Raw genomic sequence first — 23633 nt, 5'->3', positions numbered from 1 at the left:
ACCTTAGTTTCCCTTTAAACAAAAGTCGAGCCACAGCCAGAAGGAGGAAGTATATGGGAGCTTGAACTCGACATGGAGTGAAGTGCACAGAAACAGTGGCAAGGTTAACACACCACACACACACACACACACACACACACACACACACACACACACACACACACACACACACACACACACACACACACACACACACACACACACACACACACACACACACACACACACACACACACACACACACACACACACACACACACACACACACACACACACACACACACACACACACACACACACACACACACACACACACACACACTTAATATATATGTAATAAAAAATACAATTCCTAAACTTATTATAGCACTATGTTTTTGTGATTTATGCAGTCATCACTTTACTATAATTATGTGATTTTTGTTCTGTTTACTTTTATTTACTGTGATAATCAATTGCGAGTCAACTAGAGTTATATGAACATATTCAAGATTTTCACTCATCTTCTTCATAGCTTGATATATTACCCTCACAATTAAGACTATTTGTCATGTTATAATTTATTATATAATGAAAATAACTTTGTACAAGTAAAGGCTGCCATACACTGGTCGATTGACACCAGATCAACCAGCAGATAGATCCCTCTGTGATTGAATCTGATCAAAGAGGGATCTATTGGATGCCTACACTGCAAACAATTTTTTAATCAATCTCACAATGAAACCGGTTCACAATCTGTGGAGCTGCCCCCCGCATACATTACCTGATCCGGCCGGCGCGAGTCCCCAGATCTCCGCTGCCAGTTCTCTGCTCTCTTCTCTGCGCTGGGCTCCAGCTTCACTTTACTTCCTGTCAGGGGAAGTTTAAACAGTAGAGGGCGCTCTACTGTTCAATTAAACTTCCCCCGACAGGCGCGGAGAAGAGACAGTGGGGACACGCGCCGGCGGAACAGGTAATGTATTACCGCTAGCGTAGGTCATCGGACATTCAAACGGCGCTATTGACGCACTATTGACGGACGAAAATCGATCGTTCGGTCAGCGTTTGCGTAAAAATTTCACAGCAGATTCGATCACAGTTATCAAATCTGCTGTATATCGGCAGGAAATAGTATAAGTGTATGGGCCCCTTAAATTTAGGTGATGGTCTTATTGAGAGTATTTAACTGCAGCCAATCAGAAAGAGGTTATCGTTGGGCGAAGCCAGCTATTGGCTGCCTGAGTAATATAAGGTGGAGCTGTATACGAAGTCTGCAGAACACCCATTTCTAAACTTTACGGGGCCAATTTATAATGATTATGCTGCTTTTATCGCTTTGCAGTAAAACGGTGAAAGGTATTTATCCCCATTCAAAGCACGTCTCTAAATAGGCTTGTAAGTACCGTGTATGCTAAAGGCTTCTTAGACCTTTATGGCAGAGTGTAGTAAAAAGCCTTGCTTGGTAAAGCACATTTTGAAAGATACTCATATTCTTGCAAATAGCTGGAAAAAAAAATTCACTGCACTGAGAACATTCAGACACCAATTGTACTAAATCTAAATACTTGTCCTGTCTTGTGTGTTTAAAAAGAAGGAAAAAAAAGCCCTAATGGCAGACGATGTCCACTGCCAGACAAGCAGCGTAATTATTAAAAACACTATGGCTGCCTCCATATTATTATTGATTTATAAAGCACCAACATATTCTGTGGCGCTGTACAAAGTAAGAAACAAACATAGGGTACAGAATAATACAGACAATGGAAGAGTATACCATTATACAAAATACAGAACTAGTACTCAATACCAGGGCCAGATTTGTACTCTTTACCGCCCTAGGCCACTGTCACAAGCCGCCCCCCCTTCAGTATAGATTCCCATTTCCCTCTAGTATAGGTAACCAGATGACTCCTCCCCCTTTCCCTGCAGTATAGGTAGCCAGATGACTCCTCCCCCTTCCCTCTAGTATATGTAGCTAGATGACTCCTCCCCCCTTTCCCTCCAGTATAGGTAGCCAGATGACTCCCTTAATCCCTCCTTTTTCCACCCCCCATCTTTCAGTATAGGAAGCCAGCTCACCTTTACACCGCAACAGCCATCTGTGTCACTCATTTCTCCACTCATATCTAGTGCAGAAGCTTCCTCTTCCTTTCCATCTCCAATGCTCCCCAAGTCCATAGCCGCTGGCCACAATGCAAACGTACACAGAGAGCAAGGTGGCTGCTGGCGCTCGCCTGATCTCCCTGCATTGCAGAATTTGCAAGCTTACAAATGCTGCACCATTTTAGCCTGCTGCTTTGGTGCTCTTCCTCCTGTGGTGCCCTAGGCCATGGCCTAGGTGGCCTTGGGCTAGTCGGTACAATATAGAGAATTAGTAATTGCAGTGACAAAAGTAACATGATGAATAAAATGTATAACAAATTCCAAGACACAACAGGGTGAGAGAGCCCTGCCCTTGTGAGCTTACAATCTAAAGAGATGGGGGGGAGACAAGATGTGGGGTAGTATACAATTTTCATACCTAGAGTGAGTGTGTATTTAGGCTATCTAATAGAAATGCAACTTGGCCTTATATCCGAGGGAGAATGGCCTAAGGAAGAGCGAATGCGAATTTTGAGGGAGCGTTTAACGATATCAAAGGTTGGAGAGTGATGGAGGTGTTCTGGGAAGACATTCCAGAGTAGGGGTGAAGTCTTGTATACGTGAATGAGAGGACGTAATTCTAGAGGGGCAATAAGGAAGGTCATGTGCAGATCTGAGACTCCACCCACATCTGTCTTTTTTTTCAAAGTACATTTATGATCTATTAAATGCAGATTTATTCATTGTACCTAGTAAAACAGATGCATTTTCTTTCCTCCTTTCCTTATGTTATTCTTTCAGAAATTGCAGGGAACACTGATGACATCCCAATGGTACGCTGGAGGCAGCAATGGCTTGAGAATGGAACACTCCTCTTCCATATTCACCACCAGGATGGTGCACCAAATCTGCCAGGGCAAGAGGCCACTGAAGAGCCACAAGGGGAGATGGCCGAGGAAGAGCTGAGGATACTGCACATCTCTGTCATGGTAAGTCAGTGTCAGTAACATTTCTTTGTTACAGCTGATACAAATCCTGCAATAAATCTGTAGTGTGTCCACTTCGTGCTTTCATGGAAGCAGACAAAGGGTTAACATCTTGTGTTTGCATATTAGCTTAGTCGCCAAGGTCGGGCTTACTGCACAAGCACCGGCCGGGCTGCGCGCATCCTACAGCGCGCACCCATGGCTGGGAGCACACTGCGCATGCATATGAAGTGATGTCATACACATGCGCAGTGTGCTCCCAGCCATGTGCATGTGCTGTAGGACGTGCTGCGGCGGCTGCGCAGTAAGCCCTACCCTGACGGCTGGAAGAAGATCCCGGGGGGGGGGGGGGGGGATGGCTTTTAGATGAGCTATGGTGGCAGAGAGGAGAACGGGGGGACCAGTGGGCATCAGGGAGGTGGTAGGATGTGCCTGCTCCCCCCATTTCACCAAACATTTTGAGCTCTGGGAACCTTTAAAAGTAAAACTGTTCACCTGTTTATAGAGTGAGATCACTTCCAACCTGCTTCTATAGACCAACTAAGTTATGACTGCACCATTGCCTACTAATAAAGCTTTATCATATAAAAAGAGATGATGACAGTTGGCCAATAGGAGCGGCCTAGTAAGGGAGGACGGGGCAGGCACATGTTATGTGTCAGGTCTCAGCCAAACACACAACCAAACAAAGGTTCACCTTAGCAATGTAAATTGTATTATAGCAGTAAGGCTCGGTCCACACTTGTGCATAAGCAAAATGGAAACGGAACAGGCATCCGCTCTGTGCAAATACACCTTCCGTCCCTTCCGTGTCCGCAGCGTCGCTACGTCGGCCCGTACGCATCGCCGCTCACTTGTCTGGCCACCGCCGCTCGTCCGGCACTCGGCCTCTTCAGCAGCCCGTGGGCCTGCAGAAGCATGGCTCTCTATAGGCTGCAACAGGCCAAGTCTCCCTAGCAACAGGAAGAATTCTCATTGGTCCAACATGGATCCATTGGTCTGCTGCAGCTCAATGGAGAATCCCCGACCACCGGGCTGTTCAGAATGGACCGATCCGCGGCGATGGGCGGCAGGACACCTGAGTATTACGTCACGGTGGCGGTGCGATAAAAATGGGCGACACGGATGTAGCCGAAACGGGCGACGCAAATGCGGCGACTAGCATAGTGAGAGCGGACAATGTCCATTTTCATAGGCTTGCAATGCACACATTTTCCTGTCCAGTCTGGGAAAAAGTGTAACATCCGGAGGTTTTCCTTCCGTGCCACACAGATCCGCGTGCAATCTGTGTTTATGCACAAGTGGAAGCGGGTCCTATTTTTAACAAAGGATCTGTTTCCTGCGTTTTTGCAGAGCTTTAAAAACTTGTCCCGCTGATACTTTTTAAAACAAGTGTGAACCGAGCCTTACTCTGGTATAGTTTTGTTCTAAAATAACACTCTGCAATGTACTATTCCTGTTTAGACTTGCCTTACAGTTTGGAGATAATATTTTTACGTTTATAGCCTCATATGTTATTTGTAGCATTACTATTGTCTCTTGTTAGAGCTTGAAATGTTTGAAATAATTCAATGTGACTGTTGTATCTCTGTCCTCATAATTTATTTATTCTAGATTCCAGCCTTTGCAGTAAATAAAATTATTGCTTTGGGATATTTTGTTCCTGACCTAAAAACCTCCTGTTTTAGTTAGAATTATATGTATTAATGAACATGTGAGTGTGATGCTTACCTCAGTGACGTGATCTGCGATCTATAAGGGTCTCCCTTGCTATTGTCCAGAGGCGTAGGAGCTATGGGCCCCAGTGCAAGATTTACATTGCCCCCCCAAGCACTCTAAACATAACAATTGATGCAGTGTACTAAAACCTGCCAAGAAAACCACGGTGTCAGAGGTGCAAGAAGGGGATGCGAAACAGTTTGTTAATGATTACTACTATTCCAAGCATCTATAGAGGCAATCATTACCAGCACAGGACCAATAAAGAGCTAATACGGTGGTTGAGGTAGAACCTCTCAGGACCCCTCTGGCCAAGGGCCCCGGTGCAGTCGCTGCATCCCCTATCGCTACGCTACTGATTAGATTTGTGCTGATTGTTATATCGATCAAAACCAAATTTTAATGGTACCTGAATGGATCCATCTGACTGCACAGCCAGGCCAGAGCCAGCCCACTCCCCTCTGGAATGAAGCAGTAGAGCAGCCCCGCCCACAACAGCTCAGCTATGACACTCAGCCCAGCGGCAGCCATCTTGTCCAGCCACAGCACAGTAGTGATGGGAATTCCGGCTCTTCTCGGAGAATCGGCTCGTCTGAATCGGCTCTCAGTAAAGAGCCGGCTCTTACGGCTCTGAATGGGCTCTTCATTAAATATCACTAAGAATCGGAGTAGAAGCCCCGCCCCGTCTCCATGACGTCTCCAGACTGCTTCCCTGACTGGGGCAATCCCTCCTGCTACTGCTCTGCTCCACACCACACACTCCTACAAGCTGCAAGAGGAGTGCTACATCTCCCAGCATGCCTCAGCGCCCTTTATTAAAGAGCAAATCAGAGCTCTGTGGGGCGGCTGAGGCATCGGCTCTTTTAAAACTGAGAACCGGCTCTCGTCGTTCGCAGCAAAGAGCCGGCTCTTAGAGCCGGCTCGTTCGCGAACGACCCATCACTACAGCACAGGGACACGGAGAGGTACTGGTCACTGAATCCGGCACCTGGCTTGTCTGTGAGTGATGAGGAGAGAGCTTGCCAATGATGCACAGAGCACAGACAGTCTGTCACGGTGACAGACTGGCAGACACAGAGCACTGCTAGTCCCAGACTTCTCCACACAAGCTATCTAACCCTCACAGAAGAGGCCAGTAACAGCACAGATACACAAGCAGCACTACAAGTTCCAGACCTCCCCACACAGGCTATCTATGCCTAACAGAACAGGCCAGTAACAGCACAGACACACACGCAGCACTACAAGTTCCAGACCTCCCCACACAGGCTATCTAAGCCTAACAGAACAGGCCAGTAACAGCACAGACACACACGCAGCACTACAAGTTCCAGACCTCCCTAGGCTATCCTAACGATTTTCCCGCCGATATACAGCCGTTTCGATCACAGTGATCAAAACGGCTGTGAAATCGCCGCGCAAATACATCGTTCCCGTCAACTCCCGTCGATCAATTCGTGCGGAAGATTTTTTTCGAGCGCTGGCGGGTCGGGAGTGCGTCGATAGCGGCGTTCGAATGCCCAACGACCGACGCAATACATTACCTGCTCCCCCGGCGCGAGTCCCGCTGTCACCGCTGTCACCGCTGCTCCGTCTCCGCGCTGGTCTGGTCTTCGGCATGCTTCACTTCTTTCTGCCCGGCAGGAAGTTTAAACAGTTTAAACTTCCTGCCGGGCAGGAAGAAGTGAAGCATGCCGGAGACCAGATCAGCGCGGAGACGGAGCAGCAGTGTCCAGGGGACTCGCGCCGGCGGAGCAGGTAATGTATGCGGGGCAGGAAGCGGCGGCAGCACCACCACCACAGATTGTGAACGGTTTCAGGCTGAAATCGGTTCACAATCTGTTTGCAGTAAAGGTGGCCATACGATCCCTCTCTGATCAGATTCGATCAGAGAGGGATCTATTTGTTGGTCGAATCTGATGGCAAATCGACCATTTTATGGCCACCTTAAGACCTCCCCAGGCTATCTAAGGTTACGTTAAGCTATGTACACACATTAGATTATTGTCTCCTGTCGGGGATCAGGAAATGATCTCTCAGGAGACAATTCAGGGCCTGCTGCTGTACAGACATCCTGTTGCTATGGAGAGGGCAGAGACAGGATAAGGGTGGAGCGAAAAATAACAATGCGATCGGGGCTGCTGAGGCATTGGGGATTATTAAGCAATGAAGGGTGGATGCTGTACATACACAAGAAAAATTGCTGGTCGTTATCTGCAGTTTCATCCATCTTTTATCTAGTGTGTACATGTACCTTTAGACAAGCCTGGTATATACCTTCAATTTTTATTGGCCTATGATCGGCCAATTTTACGACCTCCATGTAGTATGAGAGCTTACCTACTCAATATGTTCATAGTATTTAAATCTGGTGGCCCTCATGCTACATGAAGGTGGCAGAATTGGTCAGTCATTGGCCAATCAAAATTGAATGTGTGTACAGGGCTTTAGATAGCTTATGTGGTAGAGTCTGGGACTAGTAGTGTCATGTGGGTGTCTGAGCTGTAAGCGTAGATAGCCTGCATGGGGAAATCTGGGATTAGTAGTGCTGTGTGTGTCTGTGCTGTAACTGGCCTATCCTGTTTTAAGCCTGGTACACACTTTCAATTATGATTGGCCAATCACTGACCAGTTTACCTCCACCATGTAGTATGAGGGTCAACAGATGTTGAATACTGAGTAGATTGTATAGATAAACCCTCATAGTACATGGAGTTGGTAAAATTGGTCAGTGATTGGACAATCATAATTGAAAGTGTGTGCCAGGCTTAAAGAGGAACTCCAGCCTAAACAAAAATACTGTCATTAAGTTACATTAGTTATGTTAATTAAAATATATATGGTTATATAATCTCTTACCCACACTGTTTTAAAAAAAGAGGCAAATGTTTGATTTCATGATGGCAGCCATCTTTTTTGGTTGAAAGGAGGTGACAGGGAGCATAAGACACAGTTCCAACTGTCCTGTGTCCTGAGCACCTATCCCAGTTGCTAGGCAACGTGAATAACAACATAGGAAATCCCATCATGCTCTGCACAGCATCAGGGAAAAAAGCCCGGGTTTTTTTTCTTTGATGGGTGGAGCTTAGTTAAAAATGCAGCTAAAAATGATGCTTTGGTAAGAAAAACAAAGTTCTGATGCTCTGAAACTGTTAAAGAAACACCAAGCCTTTTCAGTTCTACTGAGTAGATTTTTAGTCTGGAGGTTCACTTTAAGTCACACTCATGTTGCTAAGCAACGCAGGTGTCCTGTGTGTTACAGGAATGGATGGCACCTGTCTTGCTCTGTGTTGTAGCAGTGATTCAGTTACATTAGATGGGACAGGATTGCGTTGCACACAGAAATGCATACAGCAGTGTGGCAGCACAGCACATGTATGTGCCCATCACACAGAGCTTTTTCCACAAAAAAGTTTGCTCAGGGCCTGAGGGCTCGTTTCCATTACAGGCGGGGCGGCGTGTTTCCCCACATGTGAATTTGGACGGGTAATTGCAACAGATTGAAATTAATAGGCTGCTTCAAAATTCATGCGCAGGGGGAAAAACGGAAGGTCGGCAGAATTTTTTCATATCACGCATGCAAATTCCTATATCCAGGCATAGCATGACCAGAAGGGCTCAGATGTGTACTTGCAACACAGGGGCAAACCCAGGATTTTCAAGGTGGGGATTCCTGAAAGGACTCCTTCAGCCATGCACAATACAGTATAATAATATGGTAGGACATCATACTGGGTACACATACTCTAATGCAATTTCGCGTCTGACTGAGAGGATATGACAATTATTTCCTAAATGTCCAATCTGCTCCCAATCGACAACGTTTGGATACAGATAATAATGAGGACAGCCGACATTGGTAATGGAGGGGAAAGTGAAGCATTCACACAGCAGGGCACAGAGCTGTGCTCATACCTGACCTTGTTAAGTTCCCCAAAGCTGGTCCATGCTGCTCCATCCAAAGTCAACTGTGGCTAGGAAAGAGAGTGCAGGCAGTAGCACGGTGCTGTGAGCTGCAGGATGCATGCAGATATTCTGGTGTCTCAACTTGTGCCTTTCCCCAGACACTGCACCAGCCTTGGTCTGAGGGGGATTCTGGGCAGCTGTAATCCCCCCCCCCCCCCCTGCGCTTGCCTATGCAACAGACTAAGTGGCGGCGTCCATTGCGAAGACAGATGCCGGCACAAGTGGAAACAGGCCCTAAGACTAATATGGGTATGCACATCCAATATTGACTGGACAGCTTTACCCATTCCAAGTAGCTTACCTACACAAGTCTGTTGGACCGCATACTACATAGAATGGTAAATTTGGCCAATCAAAATTGAATCTGTGTACGCACATTTAGATAGCTTGTGAACACGTAGTCTGTGACTCTTTCAGGTCAGTCTGTATGCTGGTGGTGACTAGTTCTGGGGAGGGATTGCTGTTGGGGAACTGTCTGGCCTTCATTTACCTCAGAACAGTGTGTGCCTCCTACTGCTGGTTGGGTTCCCCCAGAGATGCTTACCTATAATCTAAGCTGTGCCATAGTTATGGTCTAAAGCTAGGCTGTAATCTGGGGTGATGTACTTTTATGTTGTTGTTATTATTTGTTCACAAAATCCATGATGACTGTGTTTTCTCTGTGGAGTGCTTTGGGCACTGCTTGGGACCCATATCAGTAATTTGGTACAGCCCCCACCAGGCGTGTCATTAGGCGGATTGATTCGAGGCACCTTCCCAAATCTATTGCAGTGTTTCCCTGCCACAATGCCCTGAGCGGCATCTCTGTTGCTATGGCACAACGCCACCGCCTTACAGTGGGCCATTACAGCAGTGCCCAGAAATCCTTACCCGGTATCCAGGGGGCCGAAGCGTGCAGGGTCGGAGCTACAGATGCCTTCCACTGCACAGCAGCAGACATCACATGGGGCCGGGCAGCCAGCGAGGGAAGAGTGAGCCTCACTTTTCCCTCATAAGCTACCCGGCAGCCAATGAGGCTGAGAATTCCAAACAATTTTTCTGATAGATTGTAACATGTAAAAAATCTGACCAAAGTTTTACACACATGTTCAATTTTACCCAATAATGATAAAAATGATTGAAAACTCTGAAAAACGTGCTTGTGTCTATACATTAGTAAACTGGCAATCTACCCTACACCATTCAATTTTCAGAAAAATTGATCAGAAAAATCCACTACTCTTGATCAGCATATATCGGGAAAAAAACATATATTGGATCAGATTTCTCGCTCGAATAGAAAAAAAAACCTAAATAAAAATGGCTAAAAATGTGTTGATCATTTATTCATAAACATCAGTTTTTGGGTAGGAAAATGCTGAATGACTTGAAAAAAAAGAAAACAAGAAAAATAAGGAGACTATTATTTATAATTTAAAAGAAAACTACAGGCAAACAAGAGTCAGAGGGCTTGTATACATGGGCGGCGATCACCGCTCGGGAGACTATTAGACGGCAGTTTCGCCGTCTAACTACTTTGTACAGTGCTGCGATCAGCAGCAGCGCTGTACTGGGGACAGCAGTGTGACACGGCTGTCCCCCTGGGGGACAAGAGAGCGTTTGGCTCTCATAGGCAGAAGCCTATGACAGCTGATCACGTGATTGGCCAGCAGGGGAGGGGGAGGGAGGGAGGTTAAAGCAAAAAAAAAAAAAATTAGTAAAATTTATTTAAAAGTAAAAAACATAAATATTTATTAAAAAAATAAATAAATAAACAATGTGGGGGCGATCAGACCCCACCAACAGTGAGCTCTGTGGGTGGGGAGAAAAGGAGTGGGGAATCACTTGTGAGCTGAGTTGTGCGGTCCTGCAGCTATGCCTTAAAGCTGCAGTGGCCCAATTAAGTAAAAATGGCCTGGTCACTAGGGGGGGGTTAACACCGCAGTCCTCAAGTGGTTAATCACCTCGAAATCCCCAGGGCTAATTGCAGAGCTCCTTCCTGTTAGAGGCAGAGCTGTGTGCTGTTGCGGCTCTCAGCACGGATATAGGTGGAAATAGCTGATCTCTGTCGGGTTTGCTCTACTGCGCCTGCACAATAGAGTGGCCCGACAGGGATCGATTCCGCCTATCTCTGAGCAGAGAGCCGATACTGCGCCTGCGCGGGATCCGGGAAAGTAAATATTTACATCCCCGCTGTTCTGAGGGGCACAGCGAGACCGCTGTGGGACACAGGATGACGGGGGAAGCCTCGATAGGATCCGGAGGCGTCCCCCACCCGAGGTAAGTACCCCCCAGGGGAACTCTTTTTAGTTACAGGTTTTCTGAATGCTTGAACTTCATCAGATTAACACATTAAAAAAAAATAGAACATTCATATCCCTAGTGCAACATTTTTCATAATATATTATTATTATTTAGCATTTATATAGCGCCAACATCTTCTGCAGTGCTGTACAGAGTATATTGTTTTGTAACTTAGGTGTCCCTCAGAGGGGTTTCCAATCTAATCCCTATTTATGTATGTTTCTATGTATGTATCGTGTAGTGCTTATATCATAGTCTAGGGCAAATTTATGGAAGGCTAATTAACTTATGTGTGTGTGTTTTGGTATGTGGGAGGAAACCGGGGTGCCAGGAGGAAACCCACACAGACACGGGGAGAACATACAAAGTCCATGCTTATAGAGCCCTGGCTGAAATTTGAACCAGGGAGAGCCAAGCACTACGCCACCGTGCTGGCTGTGCTGCTATATGTTTGTAATATCCTGTTTAGGATCCTGATAGGCAGATGATATACATGATAGGTTCAGTTCTAGCAATGCATAGAGCTGGGTTGCTTATCACTAGAGATGGTTGGAAATGACGATTTCCGATTCCTCGGAAATTTGGATTTTGCCAATGCTGATTACCGATTCCGCGGATTTCCGATTTTTTATTTCTCTGGAGTCTTTTTTTGGTCATGTTTTGCATCCTCTGATTGGCCAAATTCTTCCGAGTTGACACTACATTCTCTGATTGGTCCAATCCTTCCGAGTTCTGTGACTGGGCTAGAATTATCAAGTTGCCGTAATGCGTGATTTCCATGGAAATCCGATTTCCATTTCCGTTTTCTGTGGAGACTTTTTTTGCATTCTTTGATTGGCCAAATACTTTTCTGCATTTTCTGATTGGTTCGATACTTCGAGTTCTGTGATTTGGCTAAAATTACAGAGTTGTGGTAAGGCGGACATTTGAATTCAACCTAATCCCTACTTACTACTAAACAAAAGAAAAGTTTTTTGACTTTTAGCCTGGCACATAAAAGTATAAAATATATTTTCTTGATCTGCAAGAATATACTCAGAGAGAAACCTGTGAAACTTTCTTCAGCAATTAGCATGTGACCTGAAAACCGATGCTGAGTAGCTGGGCGGAGAGAGAACAATATACACTTTGGTGCTTTTCTAGCTTAGCTGTGCCCGAGCTTTGAAGCTTTGTGTCCTGCAAGCATTAGGAAATGGGCTTTTGCTAAAATGGGACTAAAGTTAAAAGTAAATGCTTCTTAATGGAGTCTTGGTTTGTGAACTCAGAAATTCTGCTTTGAATTTTTTTTTTTTTTTTTTTACCACAGAATATTGCCTGAGGTTTAAAATCTAAACTCCCGCACACATACATAACATAGTCATTACATATAACTTTTACAAGTAAAAAAAAAAACCTTAAAGGGAACCTGAAGTGAGAAGGATATAGAGGCTGACATATGTCTGTAATAAATACCAGCTGCAGGGGCACTTTAATGGGGCTGGGGCCTCCAAATAATGGTACCCTTTCCCCTTTCTACTTCCTGTGACCCTCACAAACCATCTTGCAAGGGTCATAAAACAAATGTGGACCTCCATGCGTATCATTGCACGCGTTACCATGGTAACAGGGCGCTATAGCGGGTGACAAAATGTATCTTTGTACGCGTATAGCGTCCTGTTACCGTGGTAACTCGTGCAATGATACGCGCGACGGCATCGGTAAAAACGAAACTAGGTGGTGGCGGGAGACCAGGGGATCCAGGAGTGACGCCGAGGGCACAGGATGGCTGCAGGGGGCTGGTAAAAGCCCCAGGTAAGTTAAACTCATTTTTTTTTTCAGTGGGTTTAGGTTTCCTTTAAAAGAAAATAAATATAGCAGCCTCCGTATCCCTCTCACTTTAGGTTTCTTTTAACAAAATATTCACAGTGACTGGGGTTGGAGATTTTTAACCTCAGCTTATCTGCAACTGTACAAATACTTATTGGCTGAAGCCAGCCTATGTATTCTTGGAATGTAGTCATGCGTGAACACTAAAGATTTATTTAAGGGGACAATTAAAGGAGTTCTGCCACTCACAAAGCGCACCCTGATTGGCCAATGAGGAAGAATGTATATTTAGCCTAATGATGTAATTCACATGTTGAGAGTAATATTTCTTTGTGAAACACTACAAGCAATAGTTCAGCATTATATAAGTCTAAAATAATAATAATTATTATTATCATTATTATTAATAAAACCTGACAGAGGAGGACTGACACTTTTTGGACTGGGGAAAACATAGCCTACTGGCCTTTTCACCACAGCTCAAGCTCAAATTCATATCATTCTTGTGTGCAAAAAAAATGTCAATGGAAGTGTAAGGTACATATGAAATGCAGCAGTTATTGCAGAAATGCAACAATGTCGCTTCCACCCACATGGCCCACATCTAACATGCAGCTTCAGAGAAACGCATAGGGCTGGAACCCACAGGAGCGCTTTTGGCAGCGTTTTGGCAGCGCTGCGATACGCTAGCACTTTGCCAAAACGCTGGGCTAATGTTAATGGATGGGGCAACTTCCACAGGAGCGTTTGCGTTTCCCAGAAACGCAAACGCAGGACCTGCAGCATTTTGGGAGCGTTAGCGCTTCAATGTAAAGTATTGAAACGCTAGCGGAAACGCTCAGCAAAACCTAAACTGAACGGTTTTGCTAGCGTTTTGCGGTTCAGCACACTGTAACAAAATGAAAAATAATTCACAGGACCAATCAGGATAAAAACGCAAAACGCAAAACGCTACGCAACCGCTGAGCAAAAAAATACAATGTTGCAAAACGCCACCGAAAACGCGCATTAATCCGCTTGCAAACCGCTCAGACAAAACGCTAGTGGTAGCGTTTCGCGTTTGCTGATTTCAGTGGGTTCCAGGCCTTAGGGATGGTTGTTTCCCCTATTATATGAAGTGTAGACAATGAGACTATTCAGCCACATTTTTCAAAAGGCAAATGCAGTGCAGTTGCTAGGGAAACACAGCCAGTGGCAATTGGGCCTTGAACTTGTAATACACAATCGCAGGAAAGTCACATTGTAAAACTGAATTGTTTTTGCGCGTGCAAATGTGTTTTGCAATATAAAACAGTCCTTAAAGGACATCTAAGATGAAAATAAACTGATGAGATAAACAATTGTATCTATCCTCCTTCTCCTAAAAATGACTTTTCTTTAGATATCCCACAGTTTTATTTTAGACTAGCTGGACGCCCGGCGTTGCCCGGGTATGTATTTGGCTGGTGTTGGCCCCGCCCCCTTTTCCTAACCCTAACACACAATTACTTAATTACTTAAAGGGGAACTGAAGAGAGAGGTATATGGAGGCTGTCATGTTTATTTCCTTTTAATTAATACCAGTTGCCTGGCAGCCCTGCTGGTCTATATCTCTGCAGTAGTATCTGATTAAAACCAGAAACAAGCATGCAGCTAGTCTTGTCAGATCAGACTTATAAGTCTGAACCACTGAAACACCTGATCTGCTGCATGCTTGTTCAGGGGCTATGGCTAATAGTATTAGAGGCAGAGGATCAGCAGGGCTGCCAGGCAACTGGTATTGTCTAAAAGGAAATAGACATGACAGCCTCCATATACCTCTCTCTTCAGTTCCCCTTTAATGACCATGTTTGTGAGATTTGCGGTCTTTGGCATCAATAATTTGCATTGAAATAAAAAAATATGATTTGCTGTGGCTCCACCCCTTTTCTGAATTTGAACCCAAATCACCCAATGGCCAAGTGTACCAGGTACAGGTGATTAACAGTGCAAGAGGCTTGTGCCATTAACAGTGCAAGAATGGCAGCAATTAAATATTCCCCTTAAAGAGACACTGAAGCGGAAAAAAATGATGATATTATGATTTGTATGTGTAGCACAGCTAAGAAATAAAACATTAAGATCAGATACATCAGTGTAATTGTTTCCAGTACAGGAAGAGTTGAGAAACTCCAGTTGTTATCTCTATGCAAACAAGCCATTAAGCTCTCCGACTAAGTTAGTCGTGGAGAGGGCTGTTATCTGACTTTTATTATCTCAACTGTTCCTGGACTATTTACTTTTCCTCTGCTAGAGGAGAGTTCATTACTTCACAGACTGCTCTGAAAGACTCATTTTGAATGCTGAGTGTTGTGTAATATGCACATATTATAGAATGATGCAATGTTAGAAAAAACACTATATACCTGAAAATAAAAGTATGAGAATATTTTCTTTGCTGCTAATCTTCTAGTAATTATTCATAGTACACAACCAATTCACTATATCATATTTTTTTTTTCGCTTCAGTGTCTCTTTAAAAATCAATAGGTGGATTTTGATTGGCTTTTGTAGGCTCCACCCACTTTTCTGAATATTAATCCCAGTCACCCAATGACCAACTGTGCAAAGTTTGAGAACCCTGCCATTAACAGTGTAAGAATGGCTGCAGTTTACATTTTCCCAATGAAATTTGCATTTTTCTCCACCCACTGATTTACTGACATTGTTCGGGTATGTATTTGTCGGGTGTTGGCTCAGCCTACCTTTTCTAACCCTAACACACAATGGCCTCAATTCACTAAGATCATGCTGGAGATAATAAGGGAAGAGAAAACTTACCTCCACACCGTGAGAGAGTTATCTTATCTCTTCATTCCTTAAGTTACCTACTCTGTAGTTAATTTACCTCCTCTGTAGTTATTTTCACATGCAGTTAGTAAACAGCCTGCCTTTAACTCTGGCGTTATTTTAAGGATTGAAGAGTTAACTTAAAGACAGAAGAGTTACCTTTAGGTTTGCCTGATGTAAAATGTTTCGAATACGACATGCCTCATCACCATGGTGATCACTCTAGAAACTTTATTAAAGACAGGAGATAAGCTTAGTGAATTGAGGCCATATACTCAATGACCAAGTTTGTGAGCTTTGCAGTCTTTGGCATCAATAATTTGCATTGAGATTAAACAAATCTGATTGGCTGTTTGTGGCTCCACCCCTTTGTCTAAATTTGAACCCCAGTGACATAATGACCAACTGTACCAGGTTTAAGGCTTGTGCCATTAACAGTGCAAGAATGGTAGCAATTACATATTCCCCTTGAAAGTAGGTGAATTTTGATTGGCTTTTGTAGGCTCCACCCACTTTCTGAATATTAATCTCAGTCACCCAGTGACCAATTGTGCAAAGTTTGAGAACCCTACCATTAACAGTGTAAGAATGGCTGCAGTTTACATTTTCTCAGTGAAATTTGTATTTGTCTCCGCCCCCTTTTTGGTTATGGGAATAAAAAGTATCCTATACTTTATTCCAGGTAATGTACTATGTGTGTGCCAAATTTCATTCAAATTCAGCCATTTTTGCGTGATCGAGTAACAAACATCCAAACATCGGAACTTTCCCATTTATTATATTAGTAGGAATTAAATCTAGTTTATTTTTTTAAGTTTTTACTGTTTCATTGTCTCTGCTCAATGACACCTTCATTGAAATATGTCAGAGCTGAAATATATGAACTATTGGCCCTTTTTATCTCTTTCCTGCTCTCAGAAGCAATTTACTAACAGGAAAGTGTTGTATGGCTATAATTACTTATCAGTGAGGGTTATGCAATTGTCTGACTCAGTCCAACATGGTACCAACCCAGATAGAAACTGTCACTTGCATACCTGATGTTTAACTCTTTCAGGCAGAGAATGAAAAAAAAGGAACACAATATAGTTGTGGCACTGTACATACATGTCTCTCTCATCATGTCACCTTTCACCTCGGTTGTCCTTTAATGGGAAGCTGCAGAGTTCCCTAAAACCTATTTTTGTAACTGCAGTTCTTATTTGTGATTAAAACATTTACAATAGGGCATATCCAGGCAGCGGCATTCAAAGCAGACCTACCTGAAGGCCGCCCTACTTTCCACCTTGGGCTGCAGAGTTTAGTCAGATACCAGCTGTACTTAAATAGCTATTGCAGGGTGTAGCTAGTCAGGCACAATGCTCCAAAGCTAAAAAAATAAATAAATACAGTTTGCTCTGATCAGTGGGACGACTGAACAATTTCTGGCCCCTTTTACACATGCATTGCAAGTGTGCGTTGCGTTACCCTGCGGTAAAACAGCAATGCAAGTGTATGGGGCCTTGCACACTTACCACTTTTCATCGGAATCTCCCGAATCACCGCAGATCCAATGCAAAGTCTGCAGGACGTTACCGTATGACTTTACACAGTGGCGGCGGAAGTCATTGGAGTTAATTTGCGATGTAGGAATGTATTAAATGGGAATGCAGTGTGTCACGGCGCACATGCATGGTCCGACTGAAATCCCAGTGACATACTTTCTACTCAGCAGGGAGGACGTCACTGAGCGGCCGGTGGCGCTATGCCTATAACCCTGTCGGCACACTCTGCTGCAGGGTCATATGTTTGTCAGTTGTTGCGGTAGGATACAGCAGGAGCATCGCATCCGCAAATGCAATGCTAAAAATAAGCATAAAACTGGCCTCAAACAACAAAACAAAAACCACCACAATTCCCACCGAGTCTGCAGAAACACTGTCTCCAAACTAAGACTCGCATTCTCTAAATAACCGGAGGTCAACCACTAGCTCAGGCTCCACATATGCATCTAGATATGCGCTAATGGAATGAAAGGTGAAAAAAAAGAGAATCCAGTAATTTCCTGTGCAATAAACAACCTCTAAGTACCTGTAGAGAATGCAGTTTTTCTTTTAGCTCAAACGATTTGCTTTTTTTCCCCTTACAGCAGGCGTCTGTGCAGTGTGAAAAAATGTTCAATTTTCTTGGCTGATCGCCCTTTTACTGAACAAGCAGGGGAGGACTGGGACCTTTTGGCCTGGGGGGAAAATGAAACCCAGAGGCCCTTGAGGGGGGGGTAACGACAGATGACAAAAATGGGCGTGACCATGGCATGCTGTGGGTGGAGTCAACTGCATAACATGTCAGTATGGACCAAAAATCTCAGAGGAATGCCATAAAGAATTAAAATTAAGGCAGTTCTGATGGCAAAAACAGAATATATTCAGTACTAGCAAGACATACTGTACCTAATAAAAGTGGCTTGTGAAATACAGGTAGTCCTTGGTTAATGGAGGAAATAGGGAATGTAGGTTTGTTCTTAATCTAAATCTGTTCTTAAGTCAGAACACTCATTTCTGTGCCTCTTCTGTCCCCCTCTATGTCACCTATTCCCACTGTGCCTTTTTCGTCCCCCTCTGTCTCTTATCTCCCTCTGTGTCCCCTCATGTCCCTTGTTCCTTTTTCCCTGTGTCACTTTTGTTCCCCCTGTGCCCCACCCCCATGGCTCCTGTGTCCCCCCACCGTGGCTCCTTTGGTTCCCCACCCCCCGCAGCGGGAAGAGCAGCAGTCATCTCACCTACTCCAAGGTGTCTGCATGATATGCGTCCTCCTCTGCCTGCTCCCTCCTAATGCCGGTGTCGCGTAATGATGTGATCAATATAATCCAGCAGTAGGGGGTACCAGTGAGGAAGATAGGAGAACGCTTATCATCAGGTAACCATGGTACCTGGAGGCTAAGTGACAGGAAAGCCACCATAGTTACTCTCAGCTTGAGGAGAGCAGAGAGATTTGCCATTGGATCGAGGACATGTGATTACTACTCTTAAGAGGGGCTGTGGAGCACAGGGACAGCTCAGCCTGAGGCCCCTGCAGAGGGTGAGGGACCAGGCATGGCCACACGCCTCCCTGATCACACTTCCATAGTTGGAAATGTTCGCTGCGTGCGCAGTACCAATTTTTAGCAACTTCGCAAACGCAGAATGCTCCCGGCTGTGGGAGCACAATTCAGGAGGCACATGCAACTTTCAGAGGGAACAGCTGCTGAATGGATATCAGAGAGGGACAAGGAGGACAGCAGGGAGAGGGAATGGTGAGGGAAACAGGCATGTGCAGAAGCGCATGACTGGCTGCGACTGGCTAGATTACCAGGAGGGGGTTGTGTAATATTACAAGACAACAAAGCGGCCAGCGAGGAAGCACCTCATGGGGCTGGAGGATGCCCCAGGTAAGTATAAATACACCAGTACACAACTCAGGTACACTTTAAGGTTTCCTTTAACCCCCTTGGCGGTATGAAAAATACCGCCAGGGGGCAGCGCAGCAGTTTTTTTTTAATTTATTTTTTTTTAAATCATGTAGCGAGCCCAGGGCTCGCTACATGATAGCCGCTGCTCAGCGGCATCCCCCCAGCCCCGCCGATCGAATCCGGCGATAGGCGATCAGGAAATCCCGTTCAAAGAACGGGATTTCCTGGAGGGCTTCCCCCGTCGCCATGGCGACGGGGCGGGATGACGTCACTGACGTCGGGACGTCATTGGGAGACCCGATCCACCCCTTGGCGCTGCCTGGCACTGATTGGCCAGGCAGCGCAGGGGTCTGGGGGGGGCCGCGCGCCGCACCGGATAGCGGCGATCGGGCGCGCGGCGGCGGCGATCGGGGTGCTGGCGCAGCTAGCAAAGTGCTAGCTGCGTCCAGCAAAAAAAAAAATTATTTAAATCGGCACAGCAGGGCCTGAGCGGCACCCTCCGGCGGCTTACCCCGTGTCACACACGGGGTTACCGCTAAGGAGGTTAAAGGACTTCCGATGCAAAGTAAAAAATCTATTTTTTAATCACCTAGGGCTTCTTTTGGCCCCGAGCAGCAGTCACAGTTCCTTGCCACAGCCCTGGTCCTCTTCAATGTCCCTGCTGGCTATCCACAATGATGGCTACCCGCCAGGTGGTCGGGTCTTCTGCGCCTGCACGTCCACATCTGGCGCATACTGGGCGTGTGCAAAACTAATGCTCAGGTGCAGTATGCGCCAGATGACGTGGACTCATGCACAGAAGAGCCAACCCTGCCAGCAGGTAGACATCATTGCAGACGGCCAGCAGGGACACTGAAGAGGACCAGGGCTGCGGCAAGGGACTGCGACTGCTGCTCGCGGCCAGGAGAAGCGTGATTAAAAAATAGTTTTTTTTTATTGTGCATCGGAACCATCGGAAGTTCTTTAAAGGGAAGGTTCAGGGAGGGTGGGTTAAAAATAAAAATCAAATTCCACTTACCTGGGGCTTCCTCCAGCCCGTGGCAGGCAGGAGGTGCCCTCGCCGCCGCTCCGCAGGCTCCCGGTGGTCTCCGGTGGCGCGCCCGACCTGGCCAGGCCGGCTGCCAGGTCGGGCTCTTCTGCGCTCCAAGGCCCGGAACTTCTGCGTCCCACGCCGGCGCTCTGACGTCATCGGACGTCCTCCGTGCTCTACTGCGCATGCGCAGTAGTTCTGCGCATGCGCAGTAGTTCTGCGCATGCGCAGTAGAGCCCGGAGGACGTCCGATGACGTCAGAGCGCCGACGTGGGACGCAGAAGTTCCGGGCCTTGGAGCGCAGAAGAGCCCGACCTGGCAGCCGGCCTGGCCAGGTCGGGCGCGCCACCGGAGACCACCGGGAGCCTGCGGAGCGGCGGCGAGGGCACCTCCTGCCTGCCACGGGCTGGAGGAAGCCCCAGGTAAGTGGAATTTGATTTTTATTTTTAACCCACCCTCCCTGAACCTTCCCTTTAAGTAAAGTAGTAAGTGTTAGTGATATAGTACAGTATATCAGTGTGCAGTCAAACTAGAAGAATATATAAATATGCATACAAAGAGCCAGTGCTGCAAAAAGCTAAAACTAGCAGGCAGCAGTGAAAGGGTTACATGTACACAGAGCTGGCCAGTTCAAAACAGAGCAAACAAGTGAAGAGGAGGTGTCTGCTTACAAAGAACATTGTCTGGTCGCTGATGTTTGGCTGCAGTGATCTGTGTCCTGTCCCTTCCAGCTTCAAGGGGCAGGAGGCTGGGAATCTGGCATTGAGGGAGAAACTGCAGCGTTCATTTCACCAGGTAGCACTGGAATCCTCCGGCAGCCTGGCCACTTCAAATGACGCGCTAGAGCCACCTCTGCTCTCTCTTCACTGGCTGGCTGGTATTACAGGCAGGGGGCAGGACCTCTGTTGCCTAGCAGCACCTCGAACGATTCACCAACACTCACTGCATTCAGGCTGGGAGAGGGAGCCGCTTATATGACAAGTAGGAAAAAAATCCTGGCGGCCCTGATGAAAGGTGCAGGAGGCGGCCCGGGGGGCAATCGCCCCCTGTCCCCCCAGGCCACTCCGCCCCTGTGAACAAGCTTACTAGTGAAGGATATTGTACATATTCCCTGCATGGAGAGAGGTTTCCTCTAGCGATGCTATGCTGTCACTACAGATAGGCCTTCTAACATTTTATTGCCAGATCGTTTGCTGATTCTTGCAGCTGATATGTGTTGATGGGTCACAAACGCAATTATTTTTTAAAAGTTGGTTTACTGTGAACTCCAGTTTCAGCATAACAACCAAAGGCTTTTGTGATGATAGCAAGGTGTAAAAAATCCCAGCCCATGTGGAGAGCAGCAGTGGTGTAGCAAAAGGGGTTGCACAGGTCTTGACTCTTGACCGCACCGAGTCCCTTGGGCCAGAGAGGCCCCTCAGGGCCCTCCCTCAACTGCAGTATTAGCTTTTTATTCATCCTGTGCTGGTAACGATCACTTCTATAAATGTTTTGAATGATAATAATCATTAACACATTGTTCCCCATCCCCTTCCTGCAGCTCTGATGCTGGGGTTGTCCTTGGCAGGTTTTGTTGCACCCTATCAATTGTTATGTATATGGTCAGGGGTGTAACTAGAAATCGAAAAAACATCCCCTGGGGGGGTACTCACCTCGGGTGGGGGAAAGCCTCCAGATCCTATTGAGGCTTCCCCCGTCCTCCTCGGTCCCACGGTGGCAGCGAAAATCCTCCAGGAGCGGCGGCGATGTAAATATTTACCTCCGTGGCTCCAGCGCAGGCGCAGTATCTGCTCTTCCCACGGAGATAGACGGAAATAGCCGATCTCCGTCGGGCCACTCTACTGCGCAGGTGTAAGTCTCCTGTGCCTGCGCAGTAGAGCGGACCCGACGGAGATCGGCTATTTCCGCCTGCTCCATCAGAAGAGCTGCAACAGCGCCCCCGCTGGAGCCAGAAAAGGTAAATATTGCACAGGCCAACAAATTGTCACCTGTGCGTTCCGTGGGCTGCAGCGAGACCGCCGTGGGACGGAGGAGGATGGGGAAGCCTCGATAGGGTCCAGAAGCTTCCCCCTACTGAGATGAGTACCCCCCAGACTATTTTCAGTACAGGTTTTCTTTAAAATACATAGAAAATTAGGTAATTACTAAACAAAATTTTCACACACTAAGGGCTGGTGCACACCAAAACCCGCTAGCAGATCCGCAAAACGCTAGCAGATTTTTAAACGCTTTTTTTTATTTTTATGAGGCGTTTTGCTAGCGTTTTGCGGATTGCTGCTGCGGTTTTCAGTATAGTAGATTTCATATATTGTTACAGTAAAGCTGTTACTGAACAGCTTCTGTAACAAAAACGCCTGCAAAACCGCTCTGAAGTGCCGTTTTTCAGAGCGGTTTGCGTTTTTCCTATACTTAACATTGAGGCAGAAACGCATCCGCAATCCAAAAAATGCCTCACCCAGGCATTTTTCGTTTCTGCAAAACGCCTGCCGCTCTGGTGTGCACCACCCCATTGAGATACATTGACCAAGCAGATCCGCAGCCGCAAGCGGATCTGAAAACGCGGAAAAAGCCGCTCGGTGTGCACCAGCCCTAAAAGCCTAATTTGTCCTGAAAAAAAAACAATATATAGATCATTTAGATGTGATTAGTAGTAATAAAGTTATTGGCGAATGAATGGGAGCAGTGCTGATATGTGAAAATTGTTCTCGTCCTGAAGTGGTTAATCATATACAAACAGCGTACGTTAAAAAGGGGCGCTGGGAAAAAAGGGCGCCGGGTTTTTAACGATAAGCATGGATAACGTTTAAAAATGTATTGTACTGTATTTCGTTTAAAATTAATGTTTTATAAAGTTATAAATCATTAAATAATGTGCATTAAATCGGCAATTGTAAAAACGTTAATCTTTCGTTTAAATAGTGAAACGTATAATAACGTTTAAAAAAAAAATTACTAAGTAACCCTCCCTGTACCTACCCCTAACCCCTAGACCCCCCTGTTGATGCCTAAACCTAAGACCCCCCCTGTTGGTGCCTAAGTAACCCTCCCTGTACCTACCCCTAACCCCTAGACCCCCCTGTTAGTGCCTAAACCTAAGACCCCCCTGTTGGTGCCTAAACCTAAGACCCCCCTGTTAGTGCCTAAACCTAAGACCCCCCTGTTAGTGCCTAAACCTAAGACCCCCCTGTTGGTGCCTAAACCTAAGACCCCCCTGTTAGTGCCTAAACCTAAGACCCCCCTGTTGGTGCCTAAACCTAAGACCCCCCTGTTGGTTTTTTCGTTTGAAAATAATGTTAAAAAAAAATGTACTGTTTTTCGTTTAAAAATAATGTTTGGAAAAAATATTGTACTGTTTTTCGTTTAAAAATAAAATTTAAAAATGTATAAATCATTAAATAATGTGTAATCATGAGAAACAGTAATAATACATTAAGTCTCCGGGCGCCGCTTTTAAAACGTTATTTTTCTCCGGCGCCCTTTTTTCCTATCGGGCGCCCATTAAACGATATTTATTATAGGAGTGAATGGCGGCGCCCGATTTGTC

General features: G+C 45.9%; 1 protein-coding gene across 3 annotated transcripts in view; it reads left to right on the top strand.

Annotated features, from left to right (window-relative positions):
• Positions 1 to 23633, top strand: part of ASTN1 (astrotactin 1) — an 842387-nt gene that overhangs the window by 407328 nt on the left and 411426 nt on the right. For 2 of the 3 annotated variants that reach the window (XM_068239640.1, XM_068239639.1), the window contains exon 3: positions 2866 to 3053. In XM_068239640.1, the coding sequence (XP_068095741.1) occupies positions 2866 to 3053 (188 nt within the window). Of the gene's footprint in view, positions 1 to 2865; positions 3054 to 21028; positions 21071 to 23633 lie in introns of those variants that run through there. The other variant, XM_068239641.1, reaches the window with a different exon arrangement.

Source organism: Hyperolius riggenbachi, chromosome 6 (assembly GCF_040937935.1).
Source record: "Hyperolius riggenbachi isolate aHypRig1 chromosome 6, aHypRig1.pri, whole genome shotgun sequence".
Classification (NCBI taxonomy): Eukaryota; Metazoa; Chordata; class Amphibia; order Anura; family Hyperoliidae; genus Hyperolius; species Hyperolius riggenbachi.
The sequence above is the reverse complement of the archived record's forward strand: the minus strand, read 5'-3'. Positions and strand labels throughout refer to the sequence as shown.